The sequence below is a fragment of the Kryptolebias marmoratus genome, linkage group LG7 (assembly GCF_001649575.2).
Source record: "Kryptolebias marmoratus isolate JLee-2015 linkage group LG7, ASM164957v2, whole genome shotgun sequence".
NCBI classification, from domain to species: domain Eukaryota; kingdom Metazoa; phylum Chordata; class Actinopteri; order Cyprinodontiformes; family Rivulidae; genus Kryptolebias; species Kryptolebias marmoratus.
Genome location: NC_051436.1, coordinates 17,592,704 through 17,614,683, shown reverse-complemented (window position 1 = coordinate 17,614,683; position 21,980 = coordinate 17,592,704). Strand labels below are relative to the sequence as shown.

The window sequence follows — 21,980 nt, the reverse complement described above, 5'->3', positions numbered from 1 at the left end:
ATTTGAGATTTTCATTTGTTGTCATTTGTAATCATGAAAATTAAACGAAATAAACATTTGAAATATATGAGTTTGTATGTAATGTATGAATATAATATACAAGTTTCACTTTTTAAATGGAATTACTGAAATCAATCTACTTTTTCATGATATTCTAATTTTATGACCAGCACCTGTATATACAATGTGCAGTAGTGTGGTAGTGTTCAACATTATTATATTGCAACAGTCCGTAGTAGAATTGTCTAATCATACTTGTGCAGCTGTATGCAGACAGGTAAACAGTATAAAGGTATAAAGGTAAAGTGCAGTGTAGTGCAGTTATTTATGTGCCATTAATGTAAGTTATTATGGAAGCCATCAGCTCAGCTGTTTAAGAGTCTGATGGCCGTGGGAAAGAAAGAGTTCTTAAATCTGTTGGTGCTGCATTTCACACTTCTGTACCTTCGGCCTGAAGGGAGGAGTGTGAATAGTCCGTGTTGGGGATGGGTGGGGTCTCTGGAGATGGAGACAGCTCTCCTGTGGACTCTGCGATGGTAGATGCTGTGCAGAGAGGGCAGTGCAGTCCTGGTGATTTTTGAGGCTGTTTTAACCACTCTCTGCAGGCGTTTGCGGTCCTTCACAGTAGCACTGCCATACCACGCGGTGATGCAGCTGGTCAGGATGGACTCTATGTTGCAGCTGTAGAAGTTGGTGAGGATTTTGGGTGGCATGCCAAACATCAGCATAGAAAATTAAATGTATTTTTAAATCTTTTATTTATTTTAACATTAAATTGAACAAGTGTCTTATGTCAGCATCTTAAATGACCCATTAACAGATCGTAAAATATGGAAACGATCTAGTCACAAAATGTTGTTTGAATTTGAAGCTTTCCTCTCTTGTGGTGTCCTAAACCACATCGTAAAATAAGGCCATCTGGTGGTAACATGTGGAACATTATCTTATAAAGTAACAGTCTAAAATACTGATTACTTTTTGGGTTTTTGGAGGAACACTTTGTTAAATTGGTGGAAACACACAAACATACAGAAACAAATCAGATCATTTGAGACGGCAACAGCTGAATTACAGTTGAGCACCTTTTTCTTTTTTGAATTTACAACAAATGATCTACAGTGTCCTTTTTTCCTTGTAGAACACATTAATTCACAGGTGCATAAAGATAATGTATTAAAGATAAACTAGAACCACTGTAGTGACCAATATTGCAATAATGGACAATAAAGTAATAAAGTTTTAAGTCAATAACAAAAACAATAACTAGCCCATAACTTATAATAATAACTTATTACTTTATTGGCCTAGTATTAAAAAATAATCCTTTCATAATGTAATAACAGCATGCAATAATACATAAATAGGACTGCATTTCTTAAAAATAAAACATTGTTTTTAAGTTTTTTATGCAGTGGACTCAACAAAAGGTTCAGTGGATCACAATCTTCATATTCATTTGTGAAAGATACGATGCAGCAGTTTCTCACTATTTAATTATGGTCCAAAGAGCCAACTGGAACATGTTTGTTGGTCCAAATCTTGATTTCGAATGTTGGTTATGTCAGAAAATGTGCTCTCAGTCTCAGGTCATGGGTTCTCCAACAAGATAATGACCCAAAACATCAAAGAATGGCTCAGAACAGACATTTGGACTGTTCTGAAGTGGCTTTCTGAGCCCTGATCTAAATCCTGCTGAACATTTGTGGAAGCAGTGGAAACATCTGGAGGAGGAACCCTTCAGACCTGACACAGATGGAGCAGTTTGTTCATGAGGAGTGGGACAAAGTACCTGTGGACAGGTGGAGAATGCTCAGAGGAACAAAAATCACCTGATTGTCCGCCTTAAAAGGTTGTGCAACAAAATATTAGGTTATGGGTACCATCTTTTTAGTCACGGCCAGTTTCATTAGTTTGTTTTTATAAATAATTCTGTTAAACCAAATTTCAAAAGCAATGACTGATTGCTTTTCAATCAGCAATCAGTTACCAAGCACATCCATCCATCCATCCATCCATCCATCCATCCATCCATCCATCCATCCATCCATCCATCCATCCATTCATCCATCCATCCATCTTCTACCATTTATTCGTGGTCAGTTCTTAGAGACAACAGTTCCGGGAGAGAAACCCAGACCTCCCTCTTCTCAGCGACTCTCTCCAGCTCCTCCTGATGGATCCCAAGGTGTTCCCAGGCCAGACATGATACATAATCCCTCCAATGAATTCTGGGTCTGCCACAGGGTCTCCTCCTAGTGGGACATGCCCAGAACATCTCTAAAGAGAGGTGGCACCTTTCGATGCGAAGGAGCAGCAGGCTTCACTCCGAGCCCCCCCCGATGATGGAGCTCCTCACCTTATCTCTAAGTTTGAGCCCGGCCACCCTACGAAGGAAGCTCATTTCAGCCACTTGTTTCCGGGATCTCATTCTTTCTGTGATGATCCAAACCTCCTTGACCCTAGATGAGGTCTGGAACGTAGATGTACCAGTAAACTGAGAGTTTTGCCTTTTGACTGAACTCTTTCTTGAAACTGGAGTTATAGTTTAGGAAATTATCAAACAACCTTTCTATCATTGAAGTCTTCTGTCATCTAAATTAAAAAGCCCTCCTATGGGTCACATTAAACTTCATGACCAAGAACTTAAGAAGTCATTTTGGTCTGAGGAGTTGTTGAAAATGGTTTATCTATTTTAGACTTTTGTACTGTATTATGTTTAGAAACAAGTTGGAGATATAGCTGTTTCAGATCAATGAAATCCTAATTTGACCAGCAAAGAACACCTCATCAAAGCAGCTCTGTATGTTTTTTTTACTGACTTTATTGGCACTTTTGATTTCTTAAGGACTAAAGTTTAAAGACCAACATATGAACCATGTGCCACCTGCTACTTGACTGCTGTGCACATTTTACTGTCTCCCCTTCAGTTTTATAGTTAGTCAGTGAAACAACTGAGAATGTAATTTGAAGCAACATGCATGCAAGGATGCTGAATTTCCCACAAGATTGTTGCAAAAGAATCTTGTGGCACAGCTGTGAAAACACAGCTTCGCCACATAATACCGAACACAGTTTAACCAGACATGTAAAAACCCAATAGAGCACCTTGGGTTATTTCAGGTCAAAAGGCTAAAATACAGGTGACTGAAAAGGGAAGTTGATTTTATGAATTTTAGCTTTAAGAAAATCCTAACTGTGTTTTTAAACAAAGAAAATTTCCAATGTTTACAGATTTCTAATGAAATGTCAAATCAGGTCTCCCAGCTTCCTTCTATATGAATGTCGACACCCACAAATTTGCAGTACCTGTGTGTAGAGACCTTTTCCGCTGAATGTGTAACTTTTATCTTCGACCCCTTTACTGAAGCTGCCATTTACACTGGAAGGGATCGAACAGAAGAGAGTGAAAGATGCTCTGGTTTTATGTGATGTGGGTTCCTCTCTTTACAGCCTGTAAGTAAATATGTTTACAGTTTATTCAAGCTGAGAATGATTTATGAGTAGGTTAAATCTGGTGATAACGGAAGTTTGAGAGGAGACTTTTTAAACCTGATGTTTGTATTCAGCAGACTTGTTTTTCTGTGTTTCAGATGGTGACGTGCTCTATGCCAACCTTGGAGACGATGTGTCTTTACCTTGTTTCTTCACCTCCAGCGCCACACATCTGAGCTGGTACAAGCAGGTAGCAGGAGAGCAACCTCGGATCATATCATCTTTCTACAAATCTTCACTCAACTCCAACATCTTCTACAACCAGTTCAAAGACAACAGGCGCTTTTCAGTCGATACCGGCGGGGGATTCTACAATCTGAACATCTCTAATATCCAGGATTCTGATTCAGCCATGTACTCCTGCAGCTACACCAGAGTTTCAGTCACAATATTCATCAGTGGAACGTTTTTGGTGCTAAAAAGTAATATACTAGTAGTTTACATCTGAAAAACAATATGTTGCATTTATTTTATTTTTGTTCAGAAGCTCAGAATCTTTTCTTGGTTCAGATTCCAGTTGCAGGTCTGTCCTCGAACAGCCCGTCTCGGACTCTGTCCAGCCAGGAAACTCTGTGACGCTGAACTGCACCCTGCTCACTGGAACCAGTGATGGAGAACACAGCGCCTACTGGTTCAAGGACTCAGGGAAGTCCCACTTGGGAATGCTGTACACGAGCAGTCGTCAGTGTGTGAGGAGCTCTGAGTGGGGGTCTCCTGCCCTCAGGTGTGTGTACAGTTTATCAAAAAGGAACGTGAGTCTGTTTGATGCCGGGACGTATTACTGTGCCGTGGCTTCATGTGGACAGATTCTGTTCGGGACAGGAACAAGACTTAGTGTTGAAGGTGAGCAACAAATTCATTTTCTTTATCCTCCTTTTTTTCCCTTCTTTAGTTACTTTCTATGTGTTGACAGGAAACCAGCAGTTGTTGGTTCACGGGGTGGTTGCAGCTTTGGTTGTGTCTCTGATTGCGAACATCATCCTGTGTTCTAGTCTCTGCCACGTATCCAGAAGGAAAAAACTTCATTCTAAAGGTACAATTAGCTATGTTTACCAGAAAACAGCCTCTAGTTTTTAGTTAGATTAACAGGACATATTATTTACTTATACCCAGCATTATTTAAAGTTAGGTATTCAAAGTTCCTCCTAATCATTGGTTCAAATCTGGTTTTCTTTGAAGGGTCTCATCACCAGCCAGAAACAACTCCTGACCCTGAGGTTAGTTCATAAAATCCTCCTATCATGAGTCACATGTTTGAATGTAGACAAAACTTATAGCTCTTATATGTATTTCAGAATGAGGGGTTCACTGTTGTGCAGTACGCAGCTCTGGACTTCAAAAAGAGGCAAGACAGAAGCAGCAGACAGAAGAACACAGAAGAAGAGACCATTTACTCCAGAGTTAGACGCTCAGAACTGGAATGATGTTGCTGTTCAATCAGATCATCCGCCGCCGCTTCTCGCTTTCTGCTTTTATTATCGTCAAGTATCTGCGTGAGTTAACCAAAACCCTGCTTTGTTTTAAAGTTAGTATTTCAATGGGCTGCGACTGTTAGAGACTGGTTGACGACACAAAATTGCAAGAAATTATGCAAATTTTCCCTTGGAATCACACTGAACGACACGTTCGTACAAGACTGCTGTGATTATTTAAGAGAATTTGAATTGTGAATTTTTTTAAACGTGTTTAAAAATCAAGTGATAACAGAGTGAGCTGATGTGGCCAGCGCATTGGAAAATGAGAAACCCTGCAAACATTTGAGACTCTCTCGTGATCAAAACTTGCTGCCCACAGTCAGTCCAGTTCTTACTCAAGTGTATCTTATTATGATTAAACTTGCTCATGCTTAACCTCACATGTTCATTAAAATTCAGATAAATAAAGCTTTTCTTTGTAATTTTTTCAGTATTTTCAGCCTTCACATTTTGTACTGTGACGATTTAACTTTAAGTGTTTCACAAAGAAAATATAACCAATAAAAAAGATATATGAGTTTGTTGTTTTAGTTTCTCCTAAAACAAAGTGTTGTGGCCTATTATTTATTTATTTTGCAATTACACACATAGAACCTAACCAAAAGGCTGAGATAAGTCCTTTATCATTAAAAAGAAATCCACTGTAGCTGTCATAAAAAGATATACAGAACAGCCAAAACCTAGACAGCAGAGGGTAAATTAATACCTTTTTGAAATAAAGTATTTACGGTTTGTAGTAATGTTTGATTTTATTACGATGTTGAACCATTTAGCAGCTGTGTGCAGTTACAATGTTGTCCAGCAGGGAGCAGCAGTCCGCCTACATGTCACACAAATCACTCTGCTGAGCTTCACAGTGACCAACAGGCTTTACTGAACTTCTCCTCCAACACATAGGTGTGACAGCAGGCAGTAAAATTTACAGAGGAGTGTTATTTCAAAAGAACAGCACAAAGGCAAAAGGTGGGGTTGATCATTTTAAAGATAGAAGGTTGCCAGATTTGTCCTGATTTTGCAAGAAAAATCATCCCACACACGGAGCTTTTGATGAGTATTGTGGTCGACCGACGGAAAACGATTCTCTCCGCTGTTTCTTTAAGGCCTTAAAGGAAATATTTCGCCATATTGATGTGGGTCTCACTTGTTGACAGTTCTTTGGACAGCCTCCGTTTGGAGAAACAGAGTTAACGTAAGACAACTGATGAGCCAGCAGCTAAACTAAGAAGGTGGGCGGCTGTTGTCTTAAAACAACTCCAACCTTCAATATTTCACAGCAATTTTATCAACTTTCCCATTACCATAAATTTTGCAAAATCCATTTATTTACATGGAATTTTGTGATAGCACCAGCATTAGCTAGCTGTGGCCCTTTTTAGGGCATCCAGGGGTCACATCTGAAAGGAATTTCATATTTTTGCTAAGAGAACTGTGCCAGCTGGTGGTATTTATGCATATAAATAACCCCAGAATTCCAGGTAAATGCCCACTGATGGTGTTGCTCAGTTTACAAAACAGTGTTCATATGAACTCCTCATATGAACTCTTTGTAAAAACCACACGAGCAACATCAGTTATGACTACAAACACATCTCTTCTTTGTGTTGTGCGTCTGCAGACTGTCTCTGTGAATGCAGCGACACCATCAACAATACACATCTTTAATTACGGAAGTAAATCAGTGACTAGATCTGTGAACTAATCAAATGCAAGATAACTGAACTCTTATCTCCTTTATTCTCAGAAACACATCAAACTATGAGCTCTAAAGCTCGGATGTTTTCTTCAGCTTTGGCCTATGTTGCTTTATAAAAAGAATTGTTGCGGTTTTATGTGCTGCAGCCGGCTGACTCATAAGAAAACAGTTCCTTTTCTGGTCAAGCTCGCTCACATCAACCTCAGCCCCTGTGGTTTTGTCAGCCCCACCTCTCCTCTGTACTGACAGGATGTGTTTGTGGTGTCCTCTGTGATGCTGCTTGCTTGTTCTTGCTGCTTTACAGTAACACCTCTGTCCTGTCACGTCTTATTCTCACGTGCACTTTGACATTTGTCTTACCAAGCTGAAAACAGTCACCATTTTACCATCCCATAAACTAAAAAATGACTAAAAAAGGGTGAGTTTTATCACTGCTGTGGCTAATCTGAAGGGAGGAGGAGCTTCTTGACGATTTATGAGACCCTGACTTCACTTTATCAGCTCTGTTTTTGTGCTTTTGTTTGGCTAAAATGTCTGGTTTGTAATAATTCAAACTGTACATCTCATTGAACAAAATGCCCGATAATCTTATGTATAAACAGCAAAATGCTGCCAGTGGGAGCCAAAAATATATATTCTTCTTTATTTGACATTTGATAAAAGCGTAAAAAACTGATCTGGTTTTGAGTGATCTGACTCGGCCCCTTTAAAAACAGAAGCACAGAGGAAAACAAATCGAGTATTACCACAAGGTGGAACTTTGTGTTTCTGACCTAATTCTTATGCCTGCAAAAACTTCATTGTTAACGTAACGAAAACATTTTCAAGACACAGTAATGCTGGAGTTTTCCATTATATCAGAACAGTATTTTGGTGTGTAGTATATCATATTTAGCTCATATGGTTTGTTTGAAAGGTATGTAACAAAACATGACTGTAAAGTTGATACCTAACTTTTACAAGATCAACGGAACAAGAAAAGTGTTTATTACTGACTAAAGACAACTCTGTGACCACTCTTTGGAGGGTTTTTTTTGTAGAGACTTTTGAAGACTTCCTCGTGTACCAAGGCGTACTTATTTACCTCCAATCTACAGAACTCCTCAGCTGAAATACTCACCTGAAAACTGACCAGCGAGGTCACTCTCCACCATCTTTTTCATTGCTCTCCTTGGGCTCCTGGACTGGACTTCTACCCTTCCAATCTGTGGCAATACTTGGTGCATAAAGAGCCCATAAATTTCAGGAATAATGCAACATTGCTGAGAGGCAAGTGCTGCAGCTGAGCCATAAACAACCTTACCATTATCGCCTCTTTGTTTCCACATATAGGTGGGTTAATAGTTCTTTAAAACATAAACAGGCACATCGCTGAGTAATTAGCAGTGGTGAAAACTTATTGTTTTTCTTTGTGTATTTTAATGAAATATGTGAGAGAATTACATATTATTTATTTATTTTGCAATCACTTTGTGTATTTTAATTAAATATGTGAAAGAATTACATATTTTTCACCTTCATAACTATTCTGAACTACCTGGCCTGTTGCTAATAGGTCAGGTCCTATGTAATGTAGAACAGGAAGACAAGACAGAAACTGAGGTTTTGGATGACTGAAGGACAAGAGCAACATTATGTACATTTAAAATTAGTGTTACTACTGTCTTAGTTTTGCATTTATTTAAATAGTGGTGCAACCCCTGCAATCTTTTATGTTGTTACAATTTAGTTGTTGCTCCCTGTGCACTACAGAATTAATTTTAAGCTCCTGTTATTTGTTTTTAAATGCTTGAACATCTTGGCCCCACCATATCTATCTGAGCTGCTTCAGCCTTACTGCCCGCCCCGATCCCTAAGATCAGCTGATCAGTCACTGCTGACAGTCCCCAAAACTAGGCTGAAACTCAGAGGCGACAGAGCATTTGCTGTTGCTGCTCCCAAGCTGTGGAACAATTTACCCCTGAGTGTCAGACAGGCCTCCTCTCTTCCTGTTTTTAAATCTCTTTTAAAAACACACTTTTATACTTTGGCTTTTAACACACTGTGATTTTTGTCTTTCTTGGCACCTAAAACATACCTGCTGTGAACCCGTATGTGTATGTCTCTTTTTATCTATTTATTTTTTTATCTGTTTATTTGTTTTATCTATTTCCTTTTTACTGTTTTTATCTATCCATTGTACAGCACTTTGGCTACCCCTGTGGTTCTTAAAATGTGCTATAGAAATAAAGTTGATTGATTGATTGATTGCAATGCGATGGGTTGTCTCTGTCAGTTCCTGTTCCAGCCACCAAAAGGGTCGAGGCTGACCCACTTCCACCCATCTTGTTCCTGCCAACGGGAGGGCTCATATTAAACTGTTTCCTCTCCAGTTGTTCCAGCCATCAAGTGGATTCTACCAGGCTGACCTCCTGATCTGCCTCACCCATTGGACTGTTGGTACCTTATTTCTCTTTGCTCCTTTGTCCAGTCTCCATCCACCCACCAGGTCTAGAATGGGCTGTTCTTCTTCTTCTTCTTTCATGTGGAGCCATTTCACTTTTCACCTTTCAACCAAATAAAGACTTCAGTGGACGTCTTCATATACAGAGGAACCCCGAAATTCATAGGGGTTACGTTCCTAGAGCACCCACTAATTGTGAAAAACCACAAGCAAACAAACAATGGTTAAAAAAAAACAAAAACAATCCCAAAACCTTTAATGGTTATTTTTATAACCCTAAATATGCTCCCCAAACACTTTAATTTGATTTCAATTAATTAATTTACATTGCTTTTGTAGTGTTTTGCTAACTGCTAATGGTGGTAAAGACAGAGTCACAACACAGACAACTTCCACTTAAGTCACTCTTTGATTTTCCATTTCAATTTTTTAACAACAAAACAGGATGTACTTTCCTGTTTTTATACACCAGGCACAGCATTTGACCCACAATGCTCACCTCACAGTCAACACAACCAGAACATAAATGTCAAACTAAAACTGATCTGAACAAACAACTAGGAGGAATCCATACGTTTTCATCCCAAGGCTTTCTAGCAGCCTTTGTGGCTCACCAGCCTTGCTGAGATAATACAACATTTATGCTACAAAATTAGTAACTTATATTGTTCTTAATAATTTACCATTAAAACTCATAAAGAATTATATATAACCTACTATATAAATATATATAGTAGGTGTCTACTGTAGATGTATTTTCTCTATGTATGATTTAGCAGTTCTAGACAAGAAAACATTTTGGTTTGAATATAATGTATTTTCTCTTTTCACCTCTTCATAGATTAGCCTTGTTCACACATAACCACCCCAGGAGCTGATGACCACAGTGTAGCTTTCAAATGTTATTTATTTTTCTTCAAAGTTTTTGTGTGTTTGTCACCAATGCAAGTACAGGGCGGAGGGTCCAAGTCTGGTTGATGCAGAAAACATCCATTAGGCTGCTCTGAGTCTCCAGATGAGATATGGACAACATCATCAAGAGGACAACATGGAGAGTGTGTTTACTCCAAAGTAAAGACCAGAAAGAAGTGAAGGACCAGAAAATCCATCCATTTGTAAAACTGAATGCACAATACAAAATAACGCTGAATGTAAAGGAACTACTTCTATCTGACAGGTAAGTTCTGTGATTGTGCCACAAACTTCAGCATCCCCCCCTCCCCCCCATAATCTATAAAAAAGTATTGTAACAGCATTTTGCACCTTTCAGTGTCTAGTGGTCTCTTACATCTTACTCCCCACCCTTGTGGTGGAGTTAGTGTGACCTACATAGTTTAGGTTCCGTCAACGGAAACAAACGTTTTAGAAGCTCAAACACAGGAAGACTGGCATGAAGCCTCCGGCCACAACAACTCATATATAACCAAACCTGGTGTTCGAGCTCTGTGCACAATAAGAACAACAAAGAGACTAGAGAGAATTATATTCATAACTAAAAATGTTCTGAACAAAATTTGAACAGTGCCATGCAACTACTATATTTTAATTTTCATCAACTTCTTCTGTAAAGTTAATTTGGGGCTTACTTTTGTAATAATCTAAGCTGGCAAAATGTCAACATTTTGATGTGTTGTTTGCAGTCATTTACTCTCTTGGTTGTACATTAGCTTTAAAATATGTTCTGATTTTCATCTCTGTAGTGAGAAGTCCCGATCTTACCACTGTGGATGCATTTGTTTTGTTGTATTTTCACTACTTGAAAACTTGAGGATTTAGGTTTTTGTTAGAAACATCTTTGGGGATGTCCATATTTAGATATTCAAGATCTTGATGATGGAGAATGACCATATACAACAGTCAACCTTGCTTAGAAAAAGGAAACAAGGGCACCTTCCTGGACCAAAGCCTGGGAGGGAGTAGCTTAACACCAAGTTTTATATATTTTTAGAATTGTTTCAAAGTTTTCTGCCAATTTAACTTCACTAATTTGAAGTATTTTTTCTAGACCCATTACTTTAGATTACATACATTTACCATTTACCAGACCAGACCAGACCAGACCATCTTTATTTACAAAGCACTTTGAACAACCACATAAACAAAGGGCTGTATGTAAGAATAAATAAAAAAAAACCATGATAAATAAAACCCATTAACAACAGATACACAACTTAAAATAAGAGTAAATTAAATAAAACAAAGAAAGGGCTAAAATCAATTAAAATAAACTATGAACCAACATCTCACATTGTGTCAAAGTCCAAGACAAAGAAATGGGTTTTAAGAAGGGACTTAAAAACAGACATGGAAGAAGCTTGTTATTCCACAGCACTGTAGCTGTGACAGAAAAAGCACAGAGCCCTCTGAGCTTCAGGAGCAGCTGATCAGCTGACCTCAGAACAGGAGTTAATACCAGGGTGTAACAGCTCAGAGGCCTAAAACTAATTACAACTAATTTAAAATGAATCCTTACATGTATGGGCAGCTGGTGTAGTGACACTAAAATGAAATAAATGGGCTCATGTTTACGTGTGCCTGTTAAAAGTTGTGCAGCAGCATTTTAGAGTAGCACCGACCCGTATTTGAAGTGCATGACAGAAATCCTGTGAGCGGTTACCCTCAAGTGGCCCTGATTGATTTTGCTTGATGTAGTGGGAGAAAAACCTTTACTTCCTACATGACAGTCATACATTTATCTCCACTCTGACACCCTCTGAATTTACCTTTGAGTCACCTTGTGCTGAAAAGTGCTATACAAACAAATGTACCTACCTACATTTTGCTTTTTAAAACTGGCCAAAACTTGTAATTTTTGCAAAATGATGTAAAACTGCGTACATACAATAAAAGATAGAGTTGTGTCCAAGAGCTTGAGTCAATAAATTTGAAAATTGAAAATTTTCATGAACTGTTAAGTCCATGTGTGCAACACAGAAACATAATTTTTTAATATTTTTTGGGCTAAATCCAGTTTGTGGAGTCCAGTCACCTAGAGAACAGTTCTCTGATGAGAAATAACTCCTTGTTCTTCTAAACTCTGCAGTGACACATGACATGACACAGTCATGTAACTAACTATTTATATCTTCCTCTGTGGTTTGCAGCCAACAGATTAGATCTTACTTGGTTGGGTCACAGTCATATTTACAAGGTTCTGCTCTCTTTGCTTTGTGCCTGTGTGGTTTCAGTCAGGAAGTCTTCACTCTTGTACTTCGTCGTGCAGATTTTTTTCTGTGTGGGTGTTGTACATTTAAAAAAAGTAATATTGCAGGAACAAGTAGAGCTCTTAAAGGAAATACATTTTGAACTATTTTCTGATATATTTACTTTAGATAAATACAATGCTGTGTACTTGTGTAAGTACTAATATAATCTTCTGTCACAAGAAGGACTACTTGGTACACAAACTGTATTATTCACACACCAAAATAAATGATTTCAACTGAACTGAACACAAGACAAAAAAATGTTCTAATTAGTATTACGGACCTTTAGCTCTAGCATTAGGCCACTGGAAGACTTCTGTTCTTGGTGGCCGGCCATTTTTCTCCGGAGTTGAACAAAGTGGAATTTTTTGGAGCTCAGTTAAAAATATAAAAAACATTTTTGGTTTGCAGTTTTGTCAAAACGTGGCCACTTGTTGCAGTTTTGACAAATTAAATAATATTCTGATTTGATTCAACACATTCCTTAGATAAACAATGATAAATTAGACTTTGCTGCTGTTGCTGAAGTTAGGAAGCTTACTTTCCATTCTGATTATTTTTTAAATGCAGACACAAAGTAATTATTTTTCTCAGACTGAAATTGAATGTAGCAGTCTTGTTGGCGCAGTCTTGCTGTGCTTCTGCAGGATGTGATGTATATCAACTTTCAGCATTTAAAGTACACAAGGGGTATCAAAGACGGATGTTTAACCTTTAAGATACCAGTTAAATGATTACGCACATTCAAGGCAGTCTGCGAATCGAAAATAAAAACATCACCTCCTGTTTGACAACCCCTGATAGCTGGACAATGTAAAAAAAAGACAAGAACTGCAAAAAGTACGAACTGCAACAGAGAAAAGTTAAGTAGGAGACATACAGACAAGTTTTTTCTTTAGCATTAAATATGGTGTTGTTTTACACTTTGTACTTTAAGCCAAACAATGATCTCTTCCTAACTCCTACCAAATGATTTTGATACCTCAAACCTGTTAGTGAGTGAGAAAATGCTCTCAAAGTAAAGAAGTTTCAGCTGAGAGACAGTCTTGAGTCTCTCAGTCTCCAGTCACCACTAAAACCTCTTCACTTTAAAATCCAGCTGGATTCTCATGCTATTCAATAATTAAGAAAGAAAAGTCTTTCTGCCATAAATGAATAGACTGGCAAGATATTAAGTTCTCAGTAATCAGCTCTATATTGTAGATTCAGATTCTGTTTACCGACTGCTTCAGTTAATATAAACCAATATTAACTGTCATTCATAGACTAAGGCTACATTCATACTCCAGGTCTTAACGTTAAATGTGAATTTTTTAGCTCAGATTCAGTGTTTTTAAGTGGTCATTCAAATGATAATTTAAATGCGGCCATCATCAGACTTCAGTGTGAACAGTTTACAGCCCTGAAATGACCCGCAGAGAAAGCTGTGATGTCACACGCAGCCCGCTGTGTTTACAGACAAATACAGATGCTATGCGTGTTAGCATGTGTTTATCAATTCTAAAGTTGTTGTGCAGCCAGAGTCGACTGAAATGTTATCTGACATATGTTTCATTCAGTCTTTACATTTGATCTAGCTGCTTCCTGCTTACCTTAGCACAGAATCTCACTTCTGAAACAAGAGTAACTGAAACAAGGGCGAAAATCCCATTCCAATATTTAGGAGGGACGGTAAACAAGGAGTCCAAAAACGGGTCAAAAGGTAAAACTTCTATTCTGTAGCTGAAGACATTTCGTTTCTCATCTGAGCTTTCTCAATTTAAAAAGGAGAGCATTCAAGCTTTTGAAGCTGAGTTGTTCTGTAAGCTCGATCCACATGCAGATTGCTCTCACTCTCCTCACAACAGAGGATCATTAGGGTTTGCCTGACTTTTGTGAGTCAGGTGAACAAATACCCTAATGAGCATAGGAAACAGGGAGATTTATCATGAGCAAATTTTTTGAGGGACGCTTTATACACAGTTAAATTGACTGCTGTAAAATTAAAAGAAAATTAAACATTATTTACCCTTATGTCTGGGTAGACCAATTGAAGAAAGCACTATTTTTTAAAATTAATTATGGCGCTTGGTTCTGCTTCCATGTCACACAGTCAGGTGACTTACAACACTTTTATTCTGTTTTTTAAAAATATTAAATAATAAAAAATATAGGAACAAGTCACTAAACATCTGACCTGCATCCAGACACAATAATGAAGTTTAAAGGAAACATTTACATCATGACCACAGAGAGATCAGGGCACTTTCAGTGTTGCCTTGGAAACATGTAAACAAAAACTCAAATTAGTGTAACTATAGTATTAATAAGGATTTTGAATGTGTTCACTCTGCAGAAAAAGGATACTCACTGGAAGGAAGTTATTTATGCTAGAAGCAGAAAAATAAAATGAATGACCAAAGAAAGTGGATGCGTTCGGCCCTCGAATCTGAGTCTTCTGCTTGAAAGACAGGTGCTTTCACCACTAGGCCAATGATGTAGTGTTCAAAAAAAAAAAACAATGTCTACTCGTGTTATATACACCGCCCCAGTCCTCATGCAGCCTGTAAGTTTCCTACAAGTTATGGAAAAAACACCTCCTATCTTTTTTTCACAGAAAATATAACACACTTTGTGTGGTTAGGTACTGTTTAAGCAGCGGGGCTGGGCGTTCACACACAAGATTCAATTGTGAGGTGGTCAAAATACAGCCTCGTTCCAAATGCCTAATTCTATTGAGAAGTGGAAATATATAAAACGTGTGACATCATTTGTTGCCGGTGAACTTTTGCAAAATAGCTACTCACTGGAAGCAAATTATTTAAGCTAGAAGGAGAAAAATAAAGTATTAAATGGTCAAAGGAAATGAGGGGAGGTCCAAGAAAATGAACCTAGGTACCTCGCATGAAAGGCAGGGCCTCCAACTATTGTACTAATACAGCTGCCTGAGAAGATGGGCTTACTGGAAGGTGTTTATCCATGCTCTCTCCACCACTCCTGTGTGCTAATAGTGATGGAGGACGGTACCATTGTCAGAATGGTGGTGGGACATAAATGTATTGTTGTAGCTAAATAAATGGTGAATTAGCTTTCTGTTTGTTGTATTGCTTAAAAGTATAGTTTCCTAAAATGATTTATTGGAAGGGACAATCTCTGCTTTTCCAAAATTCTGGGGGTCCGGACCCCCGACCCCCCTGGGATTTACACCCATGGATTGAAAGTAGAAACAAACTCAAGTATCAATCCCATCATGCTGGTATCAATATGATCTGACACCAGCGTTAGTATATGATGGTGTAAATTCTCAGTCATCCAGGACACGCAAATTTAAAAAGTAAAACGAAAAATCGGCATTATTAATATCAATATTTGGATTGATCTGCATCTACATCAGTGATGTAAAAGTTAGGCTTTAGAGAAGAAAGATGATACAGGTTGGAATTGTAGTCCCTAGCTGCATTGGCACCCATTTTGTTTTATAGTTGTAACAGTGTTTTTGTTGTTGTTGTTGTTTGTTTATTGTTTTTTTTCTCCTAACAACCTCATATTTTAAAACACAGATTTTCTGGATCTCATACTTTCAACATGAATAAAATGCAATTGCTATATATCAGTGCTTTTAGGTGTGCAGACTCTTTTAGGAACCCCAGGTAGTTCTGCCCATGTGAGTCTTCTTTCATATCAAAATGCTGCTGTAGGTGGCTGTGAACATGAGATCATGTGTCTTTGTAGCCAATCAGCACAGTCCTGACTCTGAGGAGTTTCGTCAGTTTCAAGGTGCTTTTCACTCAACACAATGATTTCATCACAATGACACCTTCAAAGTTTCTTTTCTGTCTCACATGGGTGCTCCTATGGAACAATGGTAAGTATTTTTTAAACAGTTTACTGTCCACTCTCTGGTCTGCTCTACTGCAAATTTAATCTTTTAAGAAATATTAATTTGTTTAAAAAAATCTACTTTTATTTTTTCTCAGCTGAGACGGATGATTTGAAAAAAACGACTGTGCACCAAGAAAGAGGCTTTCTATCAGCTCATGTTGGTGGCAACCTGACTCTGTCATGTTTTTATGACAGTGATGTTTCAAGGTATTACTGGTACAAACAAGCTCTGGGACAGAAGATGCAGCTTATCTCTATCAGCCATAAACTTGATAAAAGTGGCACATTTCATAATGAATTCAAGGATAATCCAAGCTTCAAACTGGAAACTGATCCTGGGAAGAGTCGGCTTAAAATCTCTGACTTACAAGTTTCAGACACAGGAACTTATTTCTGTGTGAGTGCACTTTCATTTATGTTTGAATTTGGACAGGGGACCACAGTCAGTGTGAAGCATTCAGGTTTAGAAAACAAAGCTTTGGTCCATCAGTCAGCATCTGAGACCATCCATCCAGGAGGTTCTGTGACTCTGAACTGTACAGTACAAACTGGAACCTGTGATGGAGAACACAGTGTTTACTGGTTCAGAAACTCTGAAGATTCTCATCCAGGGCTCATCTACACTCGTGAAAGCAGGAATGATCAGTGTGAGAGAAAACCTAACACACAAACACATGCCTGTGTGTATAACCTGCCAGTGAAGAACCTGGACGAGTCGCTTGCTGGGACTTATTACTGTGCTGTTGTCTCATGTGGACGCATTCTGTTTGGAAACGGGACCAAGCTGGAGTTGAAAAGTGAGTGGTTTTATTTTATGAAAGTTAATGTTTGACCTAATCTAATTTTATATAAATAATAAAAATACAGAAACAAACAAAAAAAAAAGCAGCTGAAAGCTAGATTTCTGATATCTTTGTGTGCAGGTGGGGTGGCCTCTTGGCTTGTGGTGTATTTCTTAAGTGGAGCTTTGACTTTGACCATCATCCTGAGTGTTTTACTGGCTTTCATAATGAACAAGATGCACAGGAGAGACAGCTGCCAGACTTCAGGTAATTGCTGTTATGTACAGTAGCTGGAAATTTATACTTTTTCTTTTCTTTTTTTTACTAAAGAAGATATTCCATCTTTGACAGAGCTTAAAGTGCAATTTTCAGCTCACCCAAGGAATGGAGAGGTAATTATCACCTGATCTAATGCAGCATATTCTCTTCAAATAGTTACATGGAGAAAAATTACACATTTTTTTCTAATTTATATTTTGTTTCCAGAATCACCAAGACCCAAACAGCCTCCAGTATGCTGCTGTAAATGTTAACCTGTCCAGAAGATCAAGAAGTCAGAAGAACGCAGAGAGTGACTGCGTTTACTCCAGTATAAAACAGTAGACTGGACATTGTTTATGTCCAATCATTCATCCATTTATTTTCTTTACCTGCTTTTCCGTGCATGGTTGTGAAAGAGCTGGTGCCTATCTCAAGCAGTCAAGTCCATCACAGGGACACATAGAGACAAATGAGTCAAACAACCCTTCACACTCTCACTCACACCGAGGGACAATTTAGAGTTACCAATAAACCTAACATAGATGATAGTAGTTAATTTTTGTCACAGGGGCCAGTGGCACCACTGGGCTCTCTATCCTCCTTTTTTACCTTGAAAACATCTCACCTTTCCCCCATGTTGAGCCTTGTGGGTGGTAGGCCCACATGGTTCTCCCACATTGCCTTTTTGGGCCGAGCCCAGCTGGGGTACGTGCGTTGCCCGGCTGCCAGGCACTCATCAGTTAACTCCTCCCCCAGGTCTGGCTCCAGGGCGGATGACCTGGCAACTCTAAACTGCACAGGGTCGATCTCCTGCATCATTTTGTCATGAAGGGTTTATGAATCATGTTTGTATGGTTTAGAAATGAAGATAGGCAGATTTGGAGCATTTCTTTAACAATTATTGTTTATCACAGGTGTAGTTTTCAGACCTAGACAGGTTTTCTTTCAGAGGGGAGCTCTCATGCAGATGTCAAAACACAGCTCTTGTGCTCTTGAGAGGTGTTTGAGTTGCCCATGACGACTCTGTGACTATTTTGAGGGAAAATATATTTTAATGTCATTTTTTTGAACTTATCCAAAACTCAAGCAACAGGACTGCAAGCCTCTGTGACTCATGCAAGTAAATTAGGAACACTGTGAAAGTCAAAAGTTGAGCGGCAGGAAATACCATGGGCAGGGCCCCAACACATCTTTCCTGCTATCATATGTTTGAATTTATTTTTAAAATATGTTAAACCTATTGGGCTACATCTCCTCCAGCAATGATCCAAAAAACCCTGAAAGATCTTGTTTTCTCAGTGTATTGATTAAATTGTCTTTTCTGTGCTATTTTATTTGCAAGTATTGTACAAGTTATGATACATGTGTGTCATTGGATGTTCATTAGTGTCGTTGAATTAAATTTCACTGTATGTTGCCGGTGTTTACATTTTCACCTTGTATTTTAAAATTCAGTAAAGATGAGGAGTGCCTTTGTTCTGCGTTTCTCTGACTGAGCTAACCTTTTAAAAACCAATAGCTGATACCACAGGTTGCTGTGAACATGTTTCCATGTTTCTTAAGTAGGACATCTGTTCATACCAGCCAATCAAATGCAGTCTTGTTTCTTTAGAGTGGAAAAAGCAACAAGCTTCTTTCCGTCTAACATTCTAATCGGAACATAATGACATCTGCACAGTTTGTCTTCTTTCTGACGTATTTGCTTTTAGGGACACCTGGGTGAGTTTTACTGCTTTCAGTTTTCTGTTGTTGAATGCAAGCATTGAATATATGTTTTCCAAGCAATATTTAATGTAATGTTTAGGCTAATTTAAGCCCATATTTTAAAATGTATATTTTCTGATTTTTCACCAGTTCATGACACTCATCTGACAGAGGACTTAACCAATCATCAAGAAAGCGGTTTAGTATCAGCCCACATTTGTGACGGTGGTCCTGCAATGTTTCTATGAAGGCGATGAGTCAGCGGGTTCTGCTGGTACAAGCAAACTTTTCGAGAGAAGCCAAAGCTCATCTCATGCGTCCATAAATATGGGTCAAAAATCACTTTTTATGATGAATTTAAAAACAGTCCTCGCTTCCTGCCAGATATAAAACAACAAACACATTACTTGACAATTTTAGATCTGACATATTCAGACTCTGCTACTTACTACTGCGCAGTTAATTATGAAAAACATTTGAGTTTTCTAGAAGCCACCACAGTCAGTGTAACAGGTTCAGGTTCTAACATCCAGGCTTTGGTCCATCAGTCAGCATCAGAGACCGTCCAGCCAGGAGGTTCTGTGACTCTGAACTGTACAGTACAAACTGGGAGCTGTGATGGAGAACACAGTGTTTACTGGTTCAGAAACTCTGAAGATTCTCATCCAGGACTCATTTACACTCATGGAGGCAGGAACGATCAGTGTGAGAGAAACTCCAACACACAAACACACACCTGTGTGTCCAAACTGTCCTTAAAGAACCTGAATGTGTCTCATGCTGGAACCTACTACTGTGTCATTGCCTCATGTGGACACATTGTTTGGAAATGGAACCACACAGAATTTCTTCCGTGAGTAACAATCTTAATAAATTTTCATTTGTGGTCTGAAATAATCCAGTCAAACGTTGTATGAAATTGAAAACACAGGCTGAAATATCTTTCTGGTACCTGCATCTTTGCAGGTAAAAAGGCCTTCTTGGTGCATTTCTTCTCTGGATCTCTGACTACTCTACTGGTTGTTTTACTGATTTTCTTGGTGTATGAGATAAAGAAAAGAAGCCACTACCAAACCACAGGTATGGTAACAGATATTTTTTTATATTGTCTCAAAAAAAGCACATTTGATCAAATATGTTTTTTGTTTTCCAACCAGAGCCAAACTTTCCTGCCAACACAGCTGTCGCAGAGGTAAGGTTTAACTCTGCAACCCAGGAACTGAATTAATTGCTGAAACAGTGCACCATTTTTGCCAGACTCCATATTGTGATCTGTTTCTTCATGTTTTGTTTTCAGGGCAACAACCAAAACACAAACAGCCTGTATTATGCATGTATAGACATTAAGGAGAACAACAGGTCAAAAAGACGAAGGGAGAGCACCAAGACTGTCTGTGTTTATTCCAGTATAAACCAAGAAATTTAAACTTGTTTGATTTGATTAAAATCTTGTTATTGTACATTTTTAAAGCTTATAATGAGATAAACATATAGGTAAATTTAGTCTTCAGCTGAAACGTAAGATTTCTTAACTTTTAAATAAGTAAAATAATAATAAGGATCTTTAGGAACCTCTACTGGCTTCAAGAAAAGTGTTTCTTTTCTATTAATATCAAGGGTTAATAATAATATTGAAGCAACCATATTGCTATTTGCTTATTATTTTGTTGTTTCTGAACTAATTTTCAATGTCATAATGTTTCTCCTGCATTTTTGTAAATGCCCATTCAAAAAATACATCAAAACAAGTAACTTAATTGGTAATAGTGTACTATGACTTTTGGTAGCAGTACATTTGGTAAAGGAATTTGGAAATATATATATATATATTTTTTTTTTTTTTCTTACCCATGGACAAGCTCAAACTTTGAGCTCTCTGTACCTTTAATTTTTCCCCCAACTTTTTGTATTTAAATAGTTTTCTGTAAAAAAATGTTAAAATGTTTCATTTTTTGTATTATGTTGTATAAATTATAAATATTTTTTTCTTACATTATATTTGCATTTGATACAATAGAGATCCCAAAAGGTGTTTAAGTTTTGTTTCAAGTAAAGCAGGAAGGTGTGTTTTTTACTTTCAGTTCTTAGTAAATATGTAACTGCGTTCATTGGCGAGCTAAAGTTAGGTCAGGGCCTCTAAAGTTAGAGAGATTACTCAGGGAACATAGTTTTATGTTCTGATGCTCTATGAAGTTTTTCATCATAAAATATCAATCAAATTCTGGCAGCAGAAATTGAAGCATTTTACTGTTATTCTATAACAATGTAATTATATTAGATTCTTTGAATTTTTACATTTTACATTAATATGTATTTGTTTTACAGTGTTTTTTTCAAGTATTTACCAGTAGAATTATGTAAAGTCTTGTCTATTTTCACTGAATCCAGTAACATAAAAAAGATTTACAAATGTTCATCAGTCTGCTTCTTTTTGTTGTTTTACTTTTTTCTTATGAATTTCAAAAACTTAAACAAAAAAACCCAACAATCACACAAAAACATTTCCTCTCTTTGGACTGAACTAACATAAACGTTAAACAATAATTTGAAAATCAAATTCAAACATGGCTGCTAAAACACTTTTTTCCATAATGATTGTGACTGTAAAATATAAATATCCAAATCAAAATCATAATTAATATTACTACTTTCAACAATAACATAATTCATTACAACTTTGAGCTTGGCGACATTAGGGTGATTGCTTTACAGTCTCATACCACAACAAGCCTATTAGCCCTTAAAGCCTGAAGGTAAATATCTGTACTCTCATACATCCCAGAAAAATGACACAAAGCAAAAAAATGAAACAACTCACCCCTCTGAATCACTAATTGATGTGCCTCTTTGTATTTTTACAAAATAATAACCAAAGTGTATAAATTTAAAAGGCACAGTCTACTTGTTTAAAGCTCATCTGCAGGGTTTCCTTTACAGTACTTTGTCCTTGTGGTTTTTGACAGAGAGTGTATTTTTACCATTAACTCTCACAAAGAACACATCTCCAGGACCACTTGCTTTCATTTACTTCATGTCAAAATTAGAAACACTGTCCCAGAGTGA

At 37.7% G+C, this 21,980-nt stretch overlaps 2 protein-coding genes and 1 pseudogene across 2 annotated transcripts; all 3 read left to right on the top strand.

Moving 5' to 3' along the window:
- Nucleotides 1-3,367: 3,367 nt before the first annotated feature.
- On the top strand, nt 3,368-5,479 carry LOC108244258 (junctional adhesion molecule A-like). Its single transcript, XM_025009118.2, has 6 exons — nt 3,368-3,453; nt 3,591-3,914; nt 4,003-4,335; nt 4,406-4,525; nt 4,672-4,709; nt 4,788-5,479. The coding sequence occupies exons 1-6, from the start codon at nt 3,411-3,413 to the stop codon at nt 4,914-4,916; spliced, it is 987 nt and encodes a 328-aa protein (XP_024864886.1). The 5' UTR covers nt 3,368-3,410; the 3' UTR covers nt 4,917-5,479.
- A 10,546-nt stretch (nt 5,480-16,025) lies between these two features.
- Nucleotides 16,026-18,685, top strand: LOC108244242 (immunoglobulin kappa light chain). Its single transcript, XM_017430252.3, has 5 exons — nt 16,026-16,153; nt 16,266-16,967; nt 17,094-17,219; nt 17,304-17,344; nt 17,439-18,685. Exons 1-5 carry the CDS (start codon nt 16,099-16,101, stop codon nt 17,553-17,555), a joined length of 1,041 nt encoding a protein of 346 aa, XP_017285741.1. The 5' UTR covers nt 16,026-16,098; the 3' UTR covers nt 17,556-18,685.
- Nucleotides 17,877-21,331, top strand: LOC108244257 (annotated as a pseudogene).
- The last annotated feature ends 649 nt before the right edge of the window (nt 21,332-21,980 follow it).

Bases quoted from the DNA above. Each gene is read 5' to 3' on its own strand.
- LOC108244258 (XM_025009118.2), top strand. From the start codon at position 3,411: ATGCTCTGGTTTTATGTGATGTGGGTTCCTCTCTTTACAGCCT. The intron at 4,336-4,405 runs GTGAGCAACAAA...ATGTGTTGACAG, and splicing joins AACAAGACTTAGTGTTGAAG to GAAACCAGCAGTTGTTGGTT. The intron at 4,526-4,671 runs GTACAATTAGCT...TTTTCTTTGAAG, and splicing joins GAAAAAACTTCATTCTAAAG to GGTCTCATCACCAGCCAGAA.
- LOC108244242 (XM_017430252.3), top strand. From the start codon at position 16,099: ATGACACCTTCAAAGTTTCTTTTCTGTCTCACATGGGTGCTCCTATGG. The intron at 16,154-16,265 runs GTAAGTATTTTT...ATTTTTTCTCAG, and splicing joins GGTGCTCCTATGGAACAATG to CTGAGACGGATGATTTGAAA. The intron at 16,968-17,093 runs GTGAGTGGTTTT...CTTTGTGTGCAG, and splicing joins GACCAAGCTGGAGTTGAAAA to GTGGGGTGGCCTCTTGGCTT.